The sequence below is a fragment of the Esox lucius genome, chromosome 3, assembly GCF_011004845.1.
Source record: "Esox lucius isolate fEsoLuc1 chromosome 3, fEsoLuc1.pri, whole genome shotgun sequence".
Taxonomy (NCBI): Eukaryota; Metazoa; Chordata; class Actinopteri; order Esociformes; family Esocidae; genus Esox; species Esox lucius.
This window is the reverse complement of record NC_047571.1, coordinates 3,967,569-3,990,992: the sequence shown is the minus strand read 5'-3', so window position 1 is coordinate 3,990,992 and position 23,424 is coordinate 3,967,569. Positions and strand designations below refer to the sequence as shown.

The window sequence follows — 23,424 nt, the reverse complement described above, 5'->3', positions numbered from 1 at the left end:
TCAACTTTGCAGGCGTCAGTTTTTATTTTTCCTACCCATTGCCACAGTACTCGCTGGTCCAGTCGAGGTGTTGGCTGGGTCCATTTCGACACACCTGTCTGTAGTCCATGGATGGGGACAATCCCTGACCACCAGACGAGTTGATCATGTTCTGGAATTCAGATTGGAGAGGAAATCCCTGGAATAAACATACAAACAGTCAAACATGAGATTCCAGGTACTTATCAGATAGAATAGAACAGACCGTACAACGTAACTAAGGTAAGACAGAGGTCAAGTGAAGATCCTTCCAGTCAGAATCATGCTGACTAATCTTTCCTGAACCATACTGCCGCTCGATATATCAGAACCCCACGCAATAACTCCCTTAACAGACTCTGTACCTTCTGGTGGTGTCTGGTATGGTTCTGTGATTGACGTATTGAAATGTGTCATGTAGACATGATAGACATTTGCTTGATGGTAGACATATTTTAAAGCACCCTTCAAACATACCGCATTTTCAAATGCGGGGAGGTGTTGTCTTCCCTTATCTGCAGATATGAAGAAAGTTTTTTCTAGTTAGGTCATAGTCTTCCCTCAGTTGGCCAAAATAGGCAAAAGCTTTTTGATTGATGGCCTCGAGTATTTTCTGATACAATGTGGAACTCATGGTTGACTCAATGATTGTAACCTAAAAGGATTCTGAGGCAGAAAAGCAGTCACAAACTATCCAGCCCTGCCACCATGCTTCACAGTTGGTATAGGAGTTCTTCTTTCCAAAGGCAGTATTTTGTTTTCACCTGTCTGGCACTGTGGCCAACCAGCTCCACATTTGACTGTCCAGAAAATATTGTTCTTCACCATGTGTTTTTTTCTTCCTTCCTGACCTCCCAGTTTGTCTATATAAAACTGACTCATGCTCGTTGACATTGAATGTGGTAAGAGATGCCTGTAGATGCCTTTATGTAACCTGGATGTTCTTAAAAACATTTTCAAACTTTCATTCACCTCTTAGGATTAATTTGATAGAATGGCCTGAATTAGATTGCCAGTTGTGGCCAAAAGTATTGGGACACTTGCACTTTTTTGAATAACTCACATTGTCTCTAAAAAAAAGTACTTGGTAAACACAATTCTTTATTTCACTCCTAACGTAGGGAAACTTTGTTTTTAATTGAGAACCTAATATATCCATATAAATCCCAAAATAAACAGAAATGGCATTAAATGAGGATCATCAGCTTGAAATATAATTCAAACTGTTTCGAGGTGGAAATAATATTGTCTAGTGGAATAAGCTAAGACTCAGTCAATAACTTTTTTGTTTTTGTTAAACTGCAAACCAAAGAAAAACATACATGAACACCAAAATATTTTTTGATTTCAACAGTTTTCTAGAGGAAATTGTGTTTTATTTGAAAACAACTGTGCAAATACTTTTGGCCACAACATGAATTTACAATACCAGCAAAATGTCTACAATAAGTAGTTGGTAATTTCCATAAATGTATATTATTCCTATAATTCTTTCTAATGTAAGGCATTTTGAAGTGCATGAGAAGTGCAATACAAATAAACTTGCCTTGCCTTGCCTGTTCACAGTCCTAGCTGTAATGTATGTACAATATGATGAGATCCCAATAAATCGGATTTGGGATCATGTATGTATTGCTGTGACAAAATGCATCAGTGTACAATGTCCATATATAGTATGTGCACATATCATGTGAAATAAGACAGACTTGGAGACTAATCCTTCAAAAGAGGATGAGCGCATTGCATTTACATACAGATGGTTCGAATCTCACAAGTGGTTATGGGGTCTTAAGTCCATGGTGCAAAATTCCCATCCCACTGACGTTTCAGACAAAAGCCCCTAAAACAGTCAATACAAGTCACGTGCAATGGTCCGTAAGCACATGGAAAGCTTGTGGATAACTGATCTTTGGATGATAGGAATGGGAAAGTATTTATAGACTTGTCTATAACAGTGCTGTGCGCAAATATATACAAATTGGGGAATAATATGAACCTCCCCCAATGTTATAGTGAGACTAAAATCGCTGTTAAACACAGGTCAGAACATGATGACTCATGAGTGCCTCGTCATTTGTTTGAATTGGTTAAATGACTGTGCTCTCCTATGGAGAGGCCATTGGGTTGAACTGAAGATATGAGGGGTGGACCCAACTAGCAGGGGGAAGGGGGAGGTAAAGATGGGGAGTAAAAAAAGTAGTTATTTTAATTATGGGAGCAGCCATTTTAATGCTAGGGGTTTCTTAAAAGTGTTTTTATTTTACTTTTGGGGGGGTGGGATAAGGGGAGAGAGAGAGAGACTCAGTATAAAAGGGAAGTTAATCTGGGCGCTACACTACGAGCCCTAGTCTAAAAGAGAGAGGACAGCAGGTGGCTGAGTTCCCTTTCCCCCCTCCTCCGACACTCACCTATTCAGGCATTGTTCCACAAATTCTTCTCCTTCACTCCATCACAAAGGCCCCATCTGCCTCTTTTGTATCTCTCTGTCTCTCCCTCCCTCTCCCTGAACCCCCCCACCCCCCCACCCTCACCTCCCTGCCCCCACCCTCCCTCTACACTCTTGGCCCGGAGAAAGTTTGAGCGCTGGCGTTTTTTTTTTTTTTGTTTGCTCTCTCTCCCTCGAACAAAATATGCAAAATTGAGCAAGGGAGGATTATTACTCCCCGCGGGATTTAAAAGTCCCAAATAAAAGAGGGATCTAAGCGCTGGGGGCTTAGTGGCAACCCAACTCAAACCTCCAACTAACCATTCTTCTCACAATTTCTCTATGGACTGACACAGCCATACAGGCAGCCCCATAAAGCAGCTCATCTAAAATTGGACTTCAGACAAATTCATATTCTAATCCGTATGAAGACAGAGGCACCCCCTTCCCTTCTGTACCTCCGCCCCCCAGCAAAGAAATGTTCGATCAGCCGCAGCAACAGTTAATTTGCCTGCTGGTAGGAGATAAAAAGAAAAATGTCCGTCATCTCTCTTTAAAAAAAACACTGATTCCCACAATGCTTACTGAATACCTATGTGTTCACTGACTAAGTATTCACTACTGTTAAAAGGCTACTTAAGTTATTACTCCTACAGCTAACGCTGTTTGGATTTGCAGACTAACTGCTAGGACAGGTTGAACTGCTTCCATAATGATGTAACCTGTCAAGATGGAAATGTGATAGAAGTTAGGTCACAGTTTTATAACGACTCAACCCACCTCCTTTACCTAGAATCTTCAACCAAGCCTTGTTTTTCATCCTAAGTATGACACTCAGGAGATCAGGAGGTGAGTGTTGTCTCTCACTCAAGACGTCTGTCACCTGTTCCCCTGGATACCTGTTTCCATAACAACGTACTCCTGTTGATACCTGATAACCTAGTCTCCTTATCAAACTAATGTCCATCTCAAATGACACCACCATGAAGCTCTGGCCAAAAGCAGTACAAAAACAAAAATGTCAGCGTGTTAGAGGTAGAAGGCCCTGTGTAGGTGAATTGTTTAACTCATCATCTTTTTGACATCATGTGTTGTTTTGAGGTATTTTGACTCATGCCACCTATATGACAAAAAATATATATTAGCTTGCTTACCAACACAGTCCCAACAAGACGTTTGCAAAACACGTGTACCCTTCAGCTATACACACACCTATTTTGTTTTAAAGATGCAGTTCTGGCCTTTTGCAAATTACAAACTTTTTTAAACCTCACATTTTAGGCTGGATGTGTAATAACTGCTCTTTATATGGGCATAATAAATAAGTAGGATTACTATCCTATCTTAGTTAGCTATGAAAATTTAAGTTTGAAAGCACCTGGGTTTGATGACATGGGCACATACACTCACCTAAAGGATTATTAGGAACACCATACTAATACTGTGTTTGACCTCCTTTCCCCTTCAGAACTGCCTTAATTCTACGTGGCATTGATTCAACAAGGTGCTGAAAGCATCCTTTAGAAATGTTGGCCCATATTGATAGGATAGCATCTTGCAGTTGATGGAGATTTGTGGGATGCACATCCAGGACACGAAGCTCCCGTTCCACCACATCCCAAAGATGCTCTATTGGGTTGAGATCTGGTGACTGTGGGGGCCATTTCAGTACAGTGAACTCATTGTCATGTTCAAGAAACCAATTTGAAATGATTTGAAATGATCTCTTTGTGACATGGTGCATTATCCTGCTGGAAGTAGCCATCAGAGGATGGGTACATGGTGGTCATAAAGGGGTGGACATGGTCAGAAACAATGCTCAGGTAGGCCGTGGCATTTAAACGATGCCCAATTGGCACTAAGGAGCCTAAAGTGTGCCAAGAAAACATCCCCCACACCATTACACCACCACCACCAGCCTGCACAGTGGTAACAAGGCATGATGGATCCATGTTCTCATTCTGTTTACGCCAAATTCTGACTCTACCATCTGAATGTCTCAACAGAAGTCAAACTCATCAGACCAGGCAACATTCTTCCAGTCTTCAACTGTCCAATTTTGGTGAGCTCGTGCAAATTGTATCCTCTTTTCCTATTTGTAGTGGAGATGAGTGGTACCCGGTGGAGTCTTCTGCTGTTGTAGCCCATCCGCCTCAAGGTTTTGCGTGTTGTGGCTTCACAAATGCTGTGCTGCATACCTCGGTTGTAACGGTTATTTCAGTCAAAGTTGCTCTTCTATCAGCTTGAATCAGTCTGCCCATTCTCCTCTGACCTCTAGCATCAACAAGGTAATTTCGCCCACAGGACTGCCGCATACTGGATGTTTTTCCCTTTTCACACCATTCTTTGTAAACCCTAGAAATGGTTGTGCGTAAAAATCCCAGTAACTGAGCAGATTGTGAAATACTCAGACCGGCCTGCCTGGCACCAACAACCATGCCTCAAAATTGCTTAAATCACCTTTCTTTCCCATTCTGACATTCAGTTTGGAGTTCAGGAGATTGTCTTGACCAAGACCACACCCCTAAATGCATTGAAGCAACTGCCATGTGATTGGTTGATTAGATAATTGCATTAATGAGAAATTGAACAGGTGTTCCTAATAATCCTTTAGGTGAGTGTAGATGACATAGTACACCATTTTTGGGGACCCATTTTGCAGCACCACCTTTACAACTTCTAGCCAAAAACTATGGAATGCATCTTTAACAACCAACCCCTTTATGCCAAATCAGCGGGGCACGTTAGAAATGTGGCTTGGGAAAGGGAAGTTTGGGGTCCCCTGCTGGAGCTGCTGCCCCCGCGACCCGAAACCGGATAAGCGGATGAAGATGAGATGTTAGATAGGTGAAGCTATGGTTGCTATCGATTGGTTTATCTGTTCTCTGTTTATTGGTTGTTTTTTGGGTGCTATTTTTCCAGGACAATGCATAACGTCTATGCTACACGACCCACAGAGCAAAATAATTTGAAAGATGTCTTCTCAAAATCTTTTCAGCATCTTTTCAGCCACAAAGATGCTTTTTCAATGGCTAAATGCCTAGTGAGCCCATTGTGCGTCGGAAACATGTTTGCACATTGTTGTGTGTATTTTATGACTAGCCACAGACAGAAAGAGAGGTCCTTTGCTCCTTTTGCAATCTGTGTTGTTGACTAGCTCCACAGAACTCATCTCATTTCCTGTGTGTGTGTCCTGTGCTGTCTGCTAGACTGGCTTCATCAGATAGCCCTGCCTGCCTGGCGTTTTGTCTCCACTGCTGATGCATTCATCAATCTCAATGTGCTGCTGTTGGCGCCCTTATATCACATCCGCAGACTAATGCATTTGTTTATTACTGGGAGAAAATGGAAAATGGAGGATTGTGTGTGTCTGTGTGTGCGTGTGATAGAGTGAGTGTATATGAGAGACAGAGTGTGAGGAACAGACTGTTTCTGTGTGTGCTTGTGTGTGTTGTGTGTGTGTGTGAGAGAGAGTGAAGTTAATGTACAGTACTAGGCTAGCAGAAATGAATTAGCTAGCAGAAATTAATACATCCTGGCTTGCGTTCAGTCTCAGGCACTGAGGGAACGTGAAGTGAATGAGTCGTCTTTATGTGCAGCAAAAACCCTACAGCTCAAGTGCTTTGGGCTGGCATATTAAAGGTTGCTGGTTCTTATACCAAAGCCAACAATACTTTTTAAAAACGTGTCATTATATCCTTGAGCAAAGCACTTAACCCTAAATGTGTGCATTGGCCTGAGTTTGTATGCTTTACGCACTCCTGCATGTGTTCAACCCACCTGTCCCATGGCGGGCGAGTGAAGGGACAGCGGATGTCCGCCAAGCTGTTGCTGGTGGTGCATTCCGAGGTGGGCGTGGGAGTGCAGAGGCGGGCTGATCTGGAGGGGAGGGGGGGACGCTGCCGCCATGTTACCCAGGGACACTCCACCCGGGTGGGGTCCACTAGGCCGGGGGGCTACCCCTCTGGAGAGTCCCTGGAGGGGAGACAGGTGGGGGCTGAGGCCGGCCTGGTGCTGCTGGGACTGCTGCTGGTGTTGGTGGGGGTGGTGGTTCTGGTGGTGGTACGGGTGACTCATATACAGGCTGGGGTGGGAGTGGTGAGTGTGGGGGTGCTGTTGGCCCGATCCGGGGAACATGGGAGGTTTGGGCCCCAGCATGGAGGAGGCCTGGGACACCTTGACCTCACCCGGCTCATTGTAGCTCTGGAAGAGAGATAGTGTAATGTAGATGGATAATGAGAGAAAGAGGGAGAAAGATAAAGTGAGAGAGAAAGGGAGGGGGAAAGAAAAAGTGAGGGCGCACAAAGATGTTAAACCAACACTCACCACAGCCCTCACGAACACTAGTTTTTCAGGACAGAAGTACAGCAATCTTACAGGTAATGTTTGGTTACCTACCTGTGAGACCAGACTTGCTCTGTATGCTGCCAGTTGCTTCAGGTACTCCTTTTTTGCCGTCTCTGTTTTTTTTTTGTACACCTATAAAAACAGAGAAAAGTTAACACATGCTCTTCAGTTGCCAAGCAACCTCATTCCTAGAAAGAATCCCGTCTACAAAGGTTAATGTGCATGTCCTACGAAGCCATTATAACACTTAATAAGGCATACCAGCAGTAGTTAGGGGGACATCTAAATAAAGTTTCCCATTTAAACAGCACTAAATTGCTCCTTTTCACCATCCCATCCATCCTTCAGTCTTTGTCTTTCAGGGTGTCATTATTTACCCATCATCCATCTGTTCTCTCTCCAGGAAGTACATCCTTTTCGTCCCTCAGTGCTCTTCTCCTCTCTATGTGCAGCTACACGGCCCATTGGAGGTGTGTGTGAGCATGTGTGCGTGTAATAGGACAATAGCAGAGCGCTTACTAGAATAAATATGGAAAAGCGTGCGCTTCCATTTGCTTCTGTCGAGAGGCCATTTTTAAGACAACATACACAAGGGCATTCACAGTCGCAGAGCGCAAGTACCAGAGATGACTGCTATTTCTCTACTGTGAAACTGTTAAAAGGCGTACATTTCAACTTTTCCCTGCCTAAAAAAAGATGATCCAGAATCATACCTGTTTTTGTTCCTCTCCCAGGCCATCCCACATGGAGGCCACTATCTTGGACACCTCACCGAAGGTTGCGTTAGGGTTCTGACCCTTAATGGCCGCCTGGGTGTCTCTGAAGAACAGAGCATAAGCTGAAACTGGCTTGGAGGGCTCGTTGGGGTCCTTCTTCTTCTTCTTCTTGGGGGTCTTGGGCTTTTTGGGCGTCTCCACTGCTGCTGGTCTCTTTTCTCCCTGCTGGAGGAAATAGTGAGGGTCAAATGTGTTTATGAAGAGAGAAGCAAGGATTTCACATAAACTATTGATTAGGGGAAGCCATTTTCATTGCTCTCCTCTTGGACCTCGAGTTCTTCAATGGATTAGATCTTTTCCAGAGTTAGCACGCCTAATTCAACTTGAATCCCTTAACCCTGTGAATCAGGAGAGCTGACAACCACTGCATTGGAGGATGGCAGGCTATGGAACACGAGGGTTAATCAGCTGCAATTGCCTAGGTGCTAGTCTCTTTAGCTTACAATTCACTCCATGACAAGAACACAGACTACATGTTACAAACTGTGGCCCAGATATTTTTGCTGATATGACCCGAATAGAAAGAATATATAAGGTGCTACATAACAACATACCAGCTGGTTAATAAAACTGTCTCAAAAGTCTCCCTCTAGTTACACAGTCCTGGCCAATAGGAATGCTTTGTTCTGAAACCATACACCACTTTCTGTGAGTTCAAAAGATCCTGTGCATGGGTGAAACTTGGAGGCAGGACAGGGATTTCTCATAGACCAGCAGCAAAAATAGCCTCATTTACATGTTGCTTATGTGTGCATTTTACAGTAATTTCCAATTTTAAAGCATATGTGTCTGTCATCATTGCAAACCAACTGCATTTTATCAGATTTAAAAAAACATAATAAACACTATTTACATTTTTACATGGTCTGTATCTTGTCTTATGCTATGGTAACTTTATTTAACAGCCTGCAGGAGCCATTACACCAGCGATTCGCTACAACTGTGCTAACATCTGATATAATGTGTATGTAACTAATACAACTTAAACTTGAAATAGGGTCCCTGAAATAGAACAGTGGTAAAGCTGTGCCACTGCGGCCAGGAGTTCCTGTCCTGGTCTCGGCATGACAACAATATCTGGGGGTCTTGCATGTCGCTGTCTCCTTGTGGCAAATTGGGTGCATGCAAGCCCCATTATGGATGCGAAAGTGATCTCCTCCAAGCATGCAGGTGCTACAGTACAAGTATATACAGGAACCTCCTGATTCAGTGAGACGTGTGATAGAAATCAGAATTGCTTGGCGAGATGGGCTTCTGGGGACATAAGTCTTGATCTTTGATTATACTGAGACTGCTGGGAGTTGCTGCAATGAAGCAAGACCATGAGCGCAAATTAGGATGGTAGAAAAACGGAAATGCCCATATGAACATGTAAATAGGTATTCTTTAAAGATCACAAACACATATGTATATGTAAGCCTAGGGAATGTTCAAGCAATAATAATAACAAACATTTTACAACCCCAGAAGTTTTTTTTTTGCTTTGTTTAGAAGTAATATCTATGTAAATATTCACTCTCATGAATAGGGGCACATGGTGATGGCCGGTCGTTCAGCACTGGGACGCACACGCACCCGTGTCTGACGTCAGCGTGTTGTGTACTGAAAAGGCACTTATTTGCTCTCATTGTGCGATAATGAACCCTGTGAGGGTGAGAATTTGCAAACAGATAGAAATGGTTTTCTATGAAAAAACCTTGACAGATGGTCACAGGTAGTTACAATTATGCAAGACTTTCCACTCCCGATCACTTTGCTAGATATGTTCACAAACTGATTTGTGCCGTAAACACAAAATTTTTTTTGACTGAATAGCACATTGCACGTTTCTTGAGTGTTGACCACATTCTATTTTGCCTCCTACTAAATTTGACATGAGGCATGAGCCTACAACACCATTGGCACCATTACATGAGCAATCACATAAGCTTTAGGTTCAGCATCTCTCCACTGGGACTTTTCTCCAGGGAAAAGGGTCAACAAATGCAACAGTACAAAGGTTACAGATGACTCACCCTTATACAAAGAGGTGTGTGTTTTGTGTGTGTGTGTTTGTGTGTACAAGCATCTGTCTGTCCATCACTCCCCTAACCTTTATAGCCTCTTCGTTATCATCCTCATGTACAGAGCTGGAAGGAGAGGGGGTGGCCGACTTGCTCCCAGGGGGTGATGGGGAATTATGGGTAACGCTGTTCACGCTCAGTCCCAACTGAGCATTGAGTTGTGATTGGTTGATGGTGGTCAGCTGACTCTGGTGTCCCATTCCTGATTGGCTCCTGGGTCTCAGTGCTTCCATTGGCTGATGGCTGTTATACCTGGAATCAGAGTTGACCATTTGTTGCATCTGAAAGAAAAAATGTAAATGGAATTACAAACAAATAACTGTTCATCTTGACACCAACCAACTCTTAGAAACAGTCTTAAAGGTGAACAACAGAGAAATTATTACCACATTCAAATGGTGAAGCTCCTCCTAAACACACTACTCATAAATGTGGTCTCACCTATAAAAGTAACCTCACCACCAATTACAATACAGTTTAGAATCAGGTGCATAGCAAGTTGTTTGGTCAGGGATATTCACAGCTCTGTCTGTTGCAATGGGCTACAATTGGTTGTCTCTCATAATTTGTCTTGTAAACCAACAATTGGTTTACAATGTGGGCCGTTTCAGTTGAAACAAAACTGTTGTTCCACTTCAAAATCACATCAGTTAGTTCACACTCATTCCCGCATACACCCACGTAGTTTCGACCATCACTAAAATTGCAAACTGTGCCCCTCTAAAGCACAATATCTTTACCCTGGAAACATGCTTACAAATTTTGACTGAAAACCCCCTTCTGTGTGGCTCCTCCCTCCCAGAGAGCGTGGCCAAGTCACCTGATACCACAGGTAGTGACAGCTGACCTGAACGATGCCTCATGCCATCTATTGTCCCTTTACACAATGTCCTACACAATGTCCCCGACAGGTGGCCCGTGGGAGGAGGGGCTTACCTCAAAATCAGCACAGGTGACTCCCTGTTTATCAACTCCACAGAGAATGTAGCCCATACATCCCCTCCAGATAACTAAACGCTAACCTTTTATGTCACCAGTGACCCTGAGACCTCTACTGCTTTGCCATCTCTTCATTTCTCCACAACAAAAGAACACGTCAATGACAATCTTTGTCCTACCAGTTACTTCCTGTTTTTAATCCTCCAGCTCTGACCATTCCAGTGGTTTAATGGGGATGAGGTTGGCCATAGATGTTGATCAGCAGTCAGTGTACTGTTGTTATCGTTGTGATGCCAAAGATGACAAGTTGGCTTTTGTACAAACAGACTGACAAGCTGGTGAGAATACAAATATTCTTCCCATGTTTACATTCAATGGATTGGTGGTACAGCCAGATACACAGACTTATTAAAAAATTGCTGTGCAGAGCACATGCCCCAGGAACTTTACAGCATAGGATAGCAGAATGTGTAGAATACCAGGACATTTAGCTTTAAAACTGCAACCTTTTATTGTAGACTTGTGGCAAAATTTAAGAAAAGCATGTTATTCCATTAAAACTGAACCATTTTCTCTCAGCCTCATTATAAAATGCGAAAAATAGCATTAAATGAGCTATAAAACAGAAAAGGTTTGTCTCTGGTTGATTGTAAAAGTGTATACTTCCAGAATATCTACAAATAAAAAAGCAGAATGCACATTAAGCACCATGAATAAATGTGTAAGATAGAATGATAGAACGGAAGGTTTCACTCAGTACAATGGTAAAATGTGCTGATTTGCAGGAAGTTGACCCCGGAGCTAAGTGTCCCAAACACTGTAGTCCAACCCTGCATCATGGAAAAAGAGTGACATGGTCGTAACTGAGACAGGGAGGGTGATGAGAATTACCGCTAGCTGGTTCGGTAACGGCGGAAAACAGCCTAATCCCCATGGTGACGTGGGGGAACTTTCCGGAGTATCGGAGAAGTGAGTCACACAACAGGCCATCCTTTATATCAATACCTAAGATAACTTTATGTCTGTCTGACTCTGACAACAATACAGGACTTTATGGTATGATATATGTAATACGTGGGCGGATTTCAATGGAAAGAACAGCAAAGTAAATATTGGTGGATTGCTCGTGAAATGCTGAGTTGGTGATAAGGAAGAACTGGATTCAAGCAGGCTAATTGGTCTCATAGGTGACATGTCAGGACTGATTCCTTTTTCTGGCATCCCACTATCTATGAATTCTGTTTAGTCACTTTAAAAAGAAGTGCTATGAAAATAAAACGCATCTGTAGGCCTAGATCATTTTGCCAGAACAAAATATTTCTGAATATCATCTCAAAAGAAAAAACTAAAAAAGACACTTTGTTTAGTGCTAGGTCCTGTGAGGAACAAAAGCTACACATTTATAATAGGGATTTTCTAATAGAAAATGTCCCTAATAATCTAAGCTTCCTTGGACTGACTATATTATAATCAACTACCTGTGGTTTAGAACAATTCCTGACCAGCGAATGAAGGCTAAACGTGTGGAAGAAGGCACGGAATGACCCACCTCTCTATTCCAGAGCAGGCTAATGCCCTAGACCAAATAGAATCCATCAGCCCAGCCTCTTTCATTCCTCGCCGCGGCAACAAGCTCTCGGCTCCGTTGCCAGGCAACCATAATTCATAGCCACTCTAAATGGATGTTCTGTGAGAACATTAAGGTGAACGGGAACAAAATGCCCTTTGTCAATCTGGTGAATCTTTCAGCCAGCACGTCATCCTATCCGAGCTCCTGCTCCCCTTCCAGAGACAGGAAAAAAAATAATAGCAATTTACGAAATGCCGAGCAATAGAAAACACTTACGTTTCGAATGTTTCAGCTATCTAGTGAAACATTAGGCTCAAAGTGGAAGACAGGCTGAGAGGGCCAGCCTTGGAAATCATTAAGTCCCACATTCAAAAAGAGAAATTGTGTTATATGGTTTGAGCTGGATTATGAGGTCCAGTATCACTGGTTGGTTAGACTTGGGAGGTAAAAACATCTGCCTGATTAATACAAATAAAAATGCATTAGGGGCATCAAGATTATTTTGACTCCTTACAGCTAGACCATGGAGCTCTTGAGAGCTACAGATGTGACATTATATTTCGATGACACAAAATATTGTGGTTTAGGAGTGAACATGGCCAAGGACTGAAAGAACATTAGCTGAAAGCGAGGTGAGAAGTTTCCATTTGACTCGGATTGGGTGATTCTCTGTGATAGGAATGCAGATTGGTTGACCACGGTTAGTCATGTCACCAATCACATAATGAGGTTTTCTCAAAGGAAGCTCATATCCAAAAGTCTAAGTTTCATTTCTCCACTTTTTGAAGTCAAGACTCGTACTGAGAGTATTTCTTCCAAATGTCACCCCACCAGTGCATTTTCCGATTTCTAGTGAAATGAAAATACCAGAGGACATCTAATTAACCATGAAAAAAATGGGTAGAAGATTAGTACGGCTTTCTAGCATCCTTGACGTAAAAACCTGTTAGGGTGTGCATGCTTTTGTTCCATCCCAGCATTAAAACATTAGTTTATTTTTTTAAGCCAAAGATGCCATCCAGAACTGAAAAACCTAGCTAGTATACTTTAATCTCTGCACACTGCTGTCTATTGGCATCGGGCCTAGACTCACCACAGACAGGGTGCTGGACATCAGACCACCATTTTGGCTCAACAGCCCTCCGTTCTGACCCATCATGTCCATTCCTTGCAGGTGGAAGGGGTGTAGGCCACTCTGGGAGTGAGGGGGGGCCAACGGGTGGTAGGAGCCTGACTCCGACTCAGGTAGGTGGGGGTGCAGCATGTGTTCTGGGATTGTGGGTGGTGTGATGGGGGGGATGTTGAAGTCTTCATCCCCCAAACTGGGTACTGGGTAGGACTGCGAATAAAGAGGCAAGGGGAAAAACAGACAAAAAATTACATGTTGTCATTTAGCAAATGTTTTTGTTTCAGGGGTTGTACCAAACTTAGAGGTGAAACACATCAAGATCTGAAAAACTGTAGAGGTGGGTGCTACAGTTAGTCGTTGAATTATGTTTCCAATGTAAAGCTCTTTGGAAAAAGTGGCGCCAGATAGCGACTAGAGCATGTTACCAGAAACCGAAAGGTTGCAAGACCCAATGCCCAAGCTGGCAAGGTGAAATAATCTCCTTGACGGTAAACCATTACTGTGCCTGCAAGTCACCCGGGATAAAGGCTTCTGCTAAATGACTCAAATTGTCAATGTGAATAAATCCAATTGTTGTTCCAATATTATAACGCTTAGGTTAAAACTGATTACATCAGAGAATTCTGTTCCTTGTTAACAGCTCAAATATGGTCCTGTGAATCTTTATCAAGACTACAGTGAGACTAGAGTAAATACGTCCTGAATTAGTGCTATTATTAGAAGGCAATTAGGACTAATGCTGTACACTGCCGTGAGCGATTGTTAGGATCAACGATACAAACAATGAGGATTCATCATCTTCGTTAATGTAATCATGATTACTTGAATTAATTAATATATTAATGATCAACGACACATTGGACGTGTACATCCATACAGCCTATAAGCTCATTTTGCACATCAACAAATGTGCACAGATGAATTTGGGCATGTTTTTAAAAGATCAGGCGAAATAAAAGGGTCTGAGCATGTAGAAATGTATGTAAATGTTCAAAGCCCCTCATTAATGTCTAACAAAAGGCTTCTTTTATGCATCTTGACAGTCAGTTCCACTTGGCTGTGCGGGATGATCTGTCTTTTAAAACCTCTATGTCCTTCGCTTCATGTCCTTCCCTCCTTCGCAATCTCTTAGGACCCCTTCTAAGCTTGCAGAGAAAAATGTAAAACAAACAAGCAGGATGAAAGGAGAAATAAATCTGACGCAAATTCATGAATTATTCGGTAAACACAGAAACAAACTGCGCTCACTTTGAATCAACAGGAAATGTGAGGTGCAAGTTAACATTTACACACAGGTTTGAAAGAGGAATGACTTCTTTCAAGGGAAAGAGAAATATTCAACATATCAAATTGCTTGTGATCAATAAGGCCCACGAGGTTTCATTTAACTTAGTGAAGCTTTCCAAAAGAAGACAGAGCAACAAATCATACTTGAAGTGTTTTCTTTTCCTCTCTCGCCCAGAAGTGACTTTTTCCCCGGCGTCATCAGAGGGCTCGAGAGTTCAGTCTCTACTATCTCCTCGTTGATTCCCTCCAAGATTTTCATTACCACTAATTCACAGCTTTTATTTGCTGAAAACAAAATGGAGCTGACAGACAGCCAACTCCAGGCAATTAGTCCGAGAATCAGTTCCAAAACTCATCTCTACTGAAATACCAGCCCAACTGTTCTTTTAAAAGATGGCGATAATCGTTTTTAATGAGCTCTCTTCTGCTTCTCTCGCCTTCTCTGTTAAAAGCCAACATTTTGCACGCATTTGCATATTTGATTGTGTTTTCTCTCGCAGATGTCAGCGTTGGTTGGTTGGAAATGTGTTGGCACAATTCATACAGTAAGGTTTTTGGGCATGAGAAATGATTTTGCTGTCATAAAAACAACAAAAACAGATTGCCATAATGGCTGTTGCCTGGGGGTTTCTTGATGATATTCATATTATAACAAATTTGACAAATTATTTTGTTTTGTTTTGCTTAGCATATACATATACATAGCCCTACTGAAATTCCTTACGTAGGGAAAAAGGCCAAGTTAATGTTGCGTCAGAGGCGTTTCCCAGTAAACGTCGATAAGAACCAAATAACACTGAAGTTATATAATTGTTACCTCTCCAGAGTCCTGGTATAGTTAATTCTTTTTTGCACACCCAGCCAGAAAACAGGTAAAGTAGACTTCACACCTAACCAACGCCTTTGTCTGATGACTCAAACCAAAAGAGTTTGGAGACAACTTGAATCCTTAATCACACAAAGGCCCAATATTAGACGTCTGATTTAACAGTGTTGGTGTCCTGCATTCCATGTGATCAACAGGAGACATACCAATAAAAAGAAAGAAAAACAAAAGGAGAGAAAGAGATAAATACAGGGAGAGAGAAAGACAGGGGAAGTGAGAGAGTGAGAGAGAAAACAAGACAGAAGTAGAGAGAGAAAAAGAGAATTTTTTTTGTAAAGGACAAAAACCAACAGAGATATACTCTATTGTAAACCTCTCATTCTGTCTATCACTGATTTTTTCAACATTTAAATGGCCAGGAATTGGATGCCTGGGGTCGCAGTATCTGTGGAGAACAGGACAATACAGTGACACTGTTCAGTCTGTTAGGTTTGGGACAATCTGACAAAAACTAACCCAATGTCTCATTCTGTGATGTACATCTTTTCAAACACATTCTGTAGGAACTAAAAATAGAAAGATAGGTGAATATTCATTTAAAGTGTTACAAAAGCAACAAAAAGTATATTTTGTTTGGCTTTCTTGCCGTATAAATCTGGGTAGGTTTTGTTTGATTGAGTTACGACCCCTAGAGTAAAGAAAGATTAATCTCACATAGCTGTGGCCTTGTGCTAATTAGCACAAAAAGAAAAATACCTTTCTTAACTACACAATACCTGAAGACCTTGTTACTAGTGGCTGTCATTTGTCCTGGAAAAACAAAACGTCAATTGACATAGTGTGAGCACATTTTCTAATATCAAGCCATGTCCTGAATACATTTTATCTTTTATTTCTTCCTGTCATTCCCTTCAATTGCCCATTGTCCCTTTCAATGGAGAACAATGCTGAATCCCTTTCTGCTCAGAACTATGCAAATGCCTTCTGGTGGGACTATTTTGATTAAATCTGTTCTAATATGGTATTCATAATACACCTTTCAAATGAGATTTATTTTTTCCTAAGAATTCAGTTATTTAGTACATTGAATGAAATGTGCAGGAATCAGTTTGTTAAGAGCCTGATGCACTAAGGACTAGAATACCTATGATTATAAACAGTTGCAGAATACATCAGACATCACCTACGTTAAAAAGATGTCACCTTGTGACCTATAAGTCAAATTCAAACCACAGTAAATCCTGAAACTGATTTTTTGTTTCAAGATGTCAATGGAGAGGTGCAGCCTTCTTCAGAAGACCACTGCTGAAGTTAATCATATGGGGAGATTTCTCTCATTTTTATTCACTCATATCAAGTCAACACACTATTAATAATGCTGTAAGATGAAAAGTGTGGTGAAGGGTGGGAGATGGGGAATTCCCCCCAACCAAGTTAAGGGCCCCACACGGCCTACACACAGTTTGTATAATGAATAATTCTTGTTTTGATTTGCCTAAAACATTTCCACTCAGTACTAGACCTACGGCCCAATCTGTCAAGTCACTCTATTATTACAGATATATATATATTTTTTATTTGTGATGAATTGTTTATACTTCTAGAACAAAAGAGAAACACAAGACAAAAAAAGAACTACTTCATTTATTACAAAGCAACAAATAAATAATAAAAGAAAAATTATGTAATTATTGTGTTACAACCAAAAAAGATAATTTTGACTTGGCAGTATATAAAGCTATCATTTCAACTAACCCCCTTCCTTTAAAAATTATATTGAAATATTATTTATTGGCATAACAATCTGCAAGCTGCAATGCTGCCAATGCAATTAATAATGAAACCACTTATTTCAGCCTCTTTTTTCCCATCAATCTGCATTGAGGTTCAAAAGTATTTGGACAGTGATACTATTGTTTTGGCTCTGTCCTCCAGCACTTTGGATTTCAAATGATGACAAGGTTAAAATGTTTCATGTGAGGGTATTGTTGTAGTGATATTTGAACCTCTGTACCTTTTTCAGTCATTATGCCTATTCAGGGTAAATGTAATCATGGCCATCATATTCATTTAGAAGTATTCAGAAACATATTCTAAGCTAATATCAAATGTGCATACATTATTTGCAATTACATTTTTATTATTTTAATTTTTGTTGAGAAACCAAATCATAAAACAGCAATGGCATCAAACAGCCTCTACTGTCATAAGGTTAATGCCTCTGTAATTTCAAAATGGTTCACCCGTTTTGAAGGCAAATGCCCTGAAAAGTTGACAGTCTACACTTTAACCTGATTTTAAATCCAAAGTGCTGGAGAACTTAGTCATACCGACAAAAGATGTGTCACTGTTCAACAGTTAGGCCTGGGCGTCCGGGGCTATAGCCCGGATCTGTTATGAATAGCCCCGGTTCTCAAATTGAAGATTTGAAAAAAAAGAAATTGCCATTTATGATAATGTTTGGGCATTGGCCGCTAGCATGCGCTTCAAAATTTTCTTCTAGCATGTACATCTTTAATTCTTTTTTTGAATCCATGATATTTTCTCCTGAGACAGAAATCCAAACCTTTTGGTTTCTACATTCAAATGTGTTTGATTCATAACTGTGTAAGACCTTTGATTTTAGACTCAAGTGTTAGGGCTTTGTATTCTATTATATCTTGTGTTTCCTTCCTGGCCTGGTGCGAGAGCAGCACTGTGCTCTGATGTGGCTAAACCTTGTCTGCTGCTCAGGTTCAAGGTGAACAGAACTGTTGCTGCCAATAAAATGAATTACAGTACCTGATCCCAAAGGAAAATGTGTGGGGGAGGTGTGTGTTTCCATGTGTGAGGTGTGTGTGTGTGTGAGAGAGAGAGACAGAGATGTCTGTAGTACAGTATGTGTGTGGAGTACATTTTGTGTGTGTTTGTGCGTCCGTATGGTGAGAGAGATGTGTGTACTACAGTTTGCAAGAAATGTGCTTTTGGGTGTAAATAAAGGAAGGGGAAAAGAGAAGGTAAGAGGCAGATGGATACATATAGTGATGGAGAAAAGGAGGAGAATAGAGGGCAAATCAGAGATTGAGGGCATAGAAACAAAACACTACACCGAGGTAAATGTGAGTGGGGACCTTTTTGTAATGAAGAATAATTATACACCAACACTCCCATTCAAAAGTTTGGGATTACTTAGAAATGTCCATGTTTTCCATGAAAACATAAAATTATATTGAAATACTATTTATTGGCATAACAATCTGCAAGCTGCAATGCTGCCAATGCAATTAATAATGAAACCACTTATTTCAGCCTCTTTTTTTCCATCAATCTGCAGTGAGGTTCAAAAGTATTTGGACGGTGATACTATTGTTTTGGCTCTGTCCTCCAGCACTTTTAATTTTTTTTTCCTCTGTCCAGTGCCTGTGTTCTTTTGCCCATCTTAATCTTTTCTTTTTATTGACCAGTCTGAGATATGACTTTTTCTGTGCAATCCAGCCTAGAAGGCCAGAATCCCAAAGTTGCCTCTTCACTGTTGACGTTGAGACTGGTGTTTTGTGGGTACTATTTAATGAAGCTGCCAGTTGAGGACTTGTGAGGCATCTGTTTCTCAAACTAGACAATATTGTATTTGTCCTCTTGCTCAGTTGTGCACGAGGCCTTGCTCACCATTTTCTATTCTGGTTAGAGCCAGTTTGCGCTGTTCTGTGAAGGGAGTAGTATAAAATGTTGTTTCTTGGCAATTTATCGCATATAAGAACCTTCATTTTTCAGAGCAAGTAAAGACTGACGACTTTCCGAAGAAAATTATTTGTTTCTGGCCATTTTGAGTCTGTAAACAAACCCACAATTGCTCATGCTTCAGATACTCAACTTGTCTAAAGGCCCGTTTTATTGCTTCTTTAATCAGCACAACAGTTTTTAGCTGTGCTGACATAATTGCAAAAGGGTTTTCTAATTAAAATTATTAACTTGGAATAGCAAACACAACATGCAATTGCAACACAGGACTGATGGTTGATGGTAATGGACCTCTGTACACCTATGTAGATATTCCATAGAAAATCAGACTACAATAGTAATTTACAAGATTAACAATGTCTACACTGTATTTCTGATCAATTTGATGTTATTTTAATGGATCGAAAATTTGCTTTTTTGAAAAACAAGGACATTTCTGAGTGTCCCCAAACATTTGCATGGTAGTATATTTTTTAGGCCTTTTCTATGCTTTATTAGACATGAAAGTTGGGAAAGAGTTTTTGCTGAAAGAGCAGTGGATCAGACGTGAAACCCACGCTGCAGTGGTAGATGTGAACAAGAGGCAGCGGCCTGGACTGCAGGACCCCCCTAGGCCACTGTAATGAATCATTGACATACGCTGTCCTAAATATGCCAAAGTAAACTATAATGTGCTCGCTCAATATGGAGACCTATTGGACGAAACACAGTTGTAACAAACATACTTTGGAGAGATAGGTCGCTGTGTGTAGCCTATCTTTTTTTATGCAAATGAGGAGTCTTACATCGACCGAGTGACGAGTGCCTGACTTGTGTCATACTGGGGGTGTGTGTCTGTTGTCGTACATTTACCCAGGGTAGTCGGGGGCCATCAGAGTGAGCGGGGCCGTCTCGTTTCCACAGGGGTCCAGTTTGCTTGGTGTTGGGCTGCGTCTGGTGGGGGTTGGGGGGCACACGGAACTACCAGAGGAGACAGAGAGGTCAAGGGTCACCATGGGGTCACAGAGGGGTGGGACCAGCTAAGGTTTCTCAAATTAGGGCCATAAACCACTGGGACAGGAATGTAAAACAAAGCTACTGAGCTTAGGTCAGATCAGTGTCTAAAGAATGACAAACAGCAAAGCAGCATCCTAGTATTGTCCTTACATCTAGGCAACAGACCTATTGGCTGCAGTCTTCAATGGTAAGAAATATAGTTCTCCAGTAAATGTACCAATTCACATTATGTATTTGCTATACAAATATATATATATATATATATATATATATATATATATATATATATATATATATATATATATTATAATATAAGTCATATACCATTTATGAACTAAACTACATACTGTAAATGGAGATATTAACTGAAGCAGGAAATATCTTACCACAGTGGGCTATATTCAAGTAGTACATGTACATGTACACTCTCTAAAACGGATTTGGAATAAATAAGGGCAATGTGTATGCTCTGCTGTGAGCAGCTGTGCAGTAATGAGATGTTTTCCCCCATACATTCCTGAGTACTTCTTCTACAATACCCTATAGAACCATATAAATAATACAAACCTTAGATATCATTTATTTATGTTACTCTCCCTCTAAAATGGAAATACTCCATAAAAACACATCTCTTATGAATGGTCTGTGTGGGCATCTGGTGCTATCAACAACCAAGTAATGGATTGTAATTAAACCAGTATAAATATTTTCTGTAAGTAAAATGTATCTTGTCTTATTTGACAGCATGATAATACTGACAGTTGTACACAACCCTAATTAAATGTAATCTGTAAATAAATAAAGTAATATAAACATTGTCTTACATTGTTTACATATGTGAAATATTGGCATGAATGAATCTTTTCAGATTACAAAGACATCTACCTGGTGCTTTGGTTAAACAAATGTACAAGGTATGAACCACCTCAGTAAATGTGTTTCAGACTATAGCAAAGGAGATAAGCGTTATAAATATGCCGGCATGAGGTGTAAATTGATATCAAAGGACACATTCACACATTTCTATGGTGTTATAACAGAAACCAAAAACAACCCAATATTTTCATGAACAGAATGCATTTTTCATGTGATTTCCCAGGTATGACAAATAACCCTTTTTTTCATAACACTTTGATTTCATAATGAGAAGAACCGAAACTAAGTGAAAAAGTGTTAACTGCGAAGTTAGCAATAGATGTGCTGCTATATATGACACCTACAGTATCAGCAAAATGATCTTATCTTCCAGTGATAAGTGAGAGTATTGCAGACAGTATACTGTACATGAGATTTAGCAAGTTGAGCTGTAATGGAACAATTTGGCCTTGTTGTCAGAAGATAATTTGGATAATTTGTGTGATAATACAACAGGCTACTAAGCTACGCAGTCAAATGCATTGGTGCAGTACAGCAATTTACAAGCATCTTTCAGCTATCTCACTCTATTTCCCTACAGCCTACAGCCTACAGACTACAGGGATACAGGAAAGCTATGGCTAATTAACACCAAGCCTTTACTTAATTAACAAACTCAGTTAATTACCCATTTCCTACAGACAGGAACATAGTGTTTTAACTAAAACACAATAAAGGGGAAATTAAAACCACATGAAAGAATCTTTTCATCTGGCCATGATAGCGACCTCAGGAACATATGATTCTTTATAAATATTTGATTGTGTTGCGTCCCTTAAGGCCTCCGCGCACACACACATGCACAGGCACTCTCACACACACACACTCACTATCTCAGACACACACACATGCACAGGCACTCTCACACACACACACTCACTATCTCAGACACACACACAATTCCAACCCCTCTTCGAACCATTAGCCTGTGCACTGGGCCTTATCTGAGTGGTATTTACACTTATCACACGGCCCACTGTTACACGGTCTGCGCTCAAAATGAGTTTCACCTGAGGTCAACGCCAACAACACCAGCGACACACCACCAGTATCCTGCAATAATCCACCATCCAACCAGGGCAGATAGCTATTGTAACTGTCCCATTACATAGGAGAAACAGCCCTGCAACACATGTCCACAGGAAAGCTAAATCTCGACCTCTCTTAATAGGAAAGTATATCAAGCAATTTTCAAACTTAATAGGATTTAAATACTATTTGTAATCGTTTAAAAATTTAAAAATAGAACAATTAATAATTAAGTGGATTTTCTGAGAGCTTTTTGGAGCTTTATTTTCACTAAAGAATGATATTGTAATTTACCCTTGTTAACGCTATTTGTGTTTGTGCAGTCATAACACCTAGCAATCTTGTGATGAATTCACTAACTGAAATCCCTCTGGATAACAGCATCTGCTTAATGATTGACATGTAAAAGTATTGACCCATCAAGCACAAACATATACATAGTTTTTGAAATAATTTTAAATAGTATATCAATCCCAATCTGGTCTACTCTAGCTAGGTAGAAAAAAAGTTCCCAAGCAAACCCAACCATGTATTGGCTTCATTTGATTAGGCCACAACAAGGTATAAATGCTCTGTTTACATGTTATAATAGGCTCTGATTATGGTGGCCACTGATAGCGGGTACATATTTAGCAATTTGTTGGCTTAAATGTGTTTAATTAGGACTTGAAACAAAAGCACAGAGAAGAGTAATTAACCCACCTGGTTGGTTGGCACAAAGTCCAGGCCAGACTCTGGCATGCCCAGGAACATGGTCTCACTGTCGTACTGCAAACACACAGAAAAACACAGCAACAATGTCAGAACGTTATTCGCGCTTGTTAAACACAGACGAAAATGAAACGAAGAGAGAGAGAGGTAGAAAGAGAGAAAGAGAGTTGGTAGAAAGAGAAAGAGAGAGTTGGTAGAGGAAGTGGGAGGAAGAGGAAGACAGTGTTATATTAGCCATGCTAACTGATGTTTTCCTTTTGTTGTTGTCTTTGTTCAGGGTTATTGTCTTTCCCTTTTGGGCCGACTTTCCTTTGAAGTCCTTGTTCTCATCCTTATCGACTCGAGATGTCAGCGATTTGAAGCAATTAGCACACTAGTAATTACAAGCCACAAAGGAAAGGCTTGAATGAAATCCTTTCATGTGCAATCTGTTATAAAACAGAAAAGGTCCTCTATCTGTCTTTTGGTCCATGCTGGATCCCTATACCGCTTTGAGTAAGGCCTTTATTGATTTGCCACACACATACACATTTTAAGAATATCAATCTATTTGGGGAAAGATAAAGTTATTCCCAATTAAAATCCTATTTTCCCTAATCCCTAAACCTAACCCTTTCACCCTTTCCGTAGGCCAAAATCCTTATCTTTACTCTAAACGTAACATGAACACAACATG

The 23,424-nt window shown here is 40.7% G+C and overlaps 1 protein-coding gene across 2 annotated transcripts in view; it reads right to left on the bottom strand.

Moving 5' to 3' along the window:
• Positions 1–23,424, bottom strand: part of tox (thymocyte selection-associated high mobility group box) — a 47,812-nt gene that overhangs the window by 2,026 nt on the left and 22,362 nt on the right. The window contains exons 2-9 of one of the 2 annotated variants that reach the window (XM_010883608.3): positions 22,740–22,805; positions 19,944–20,057; positions 13,232–13,477; positions 9,659–9,910; positions 7,504–7,731; positions 6,842–6,922; positions 6,224–6,646; positions 36–178 (exon numbers count right to left, since the gene is read on the bottom strand). In XM_010883608.3, the coding sequence (XP_010881910.1) occupies positions 36–178; positions 6,224–6,646; positions 6,842–6,922; positions 7,504–7,731; positions 9,659–9,910; positions 13,232–13,477; positions 19,944–20,057; positions 22,740–22,805 (1,553 nt within the window). The remainder of the gene's footprint in view (positions 1–35; positions 179–6,223; positions 6,647–6,841; positions 6,923–7,503; positions 7,732–9,658; positions 9,911–13,231; positions 13,478–19,943; positions 20,058–22,739; positions 22,806–23,424) is intronic. The other variant, XM_010883618.3, reaches the window with a different exon arrangement.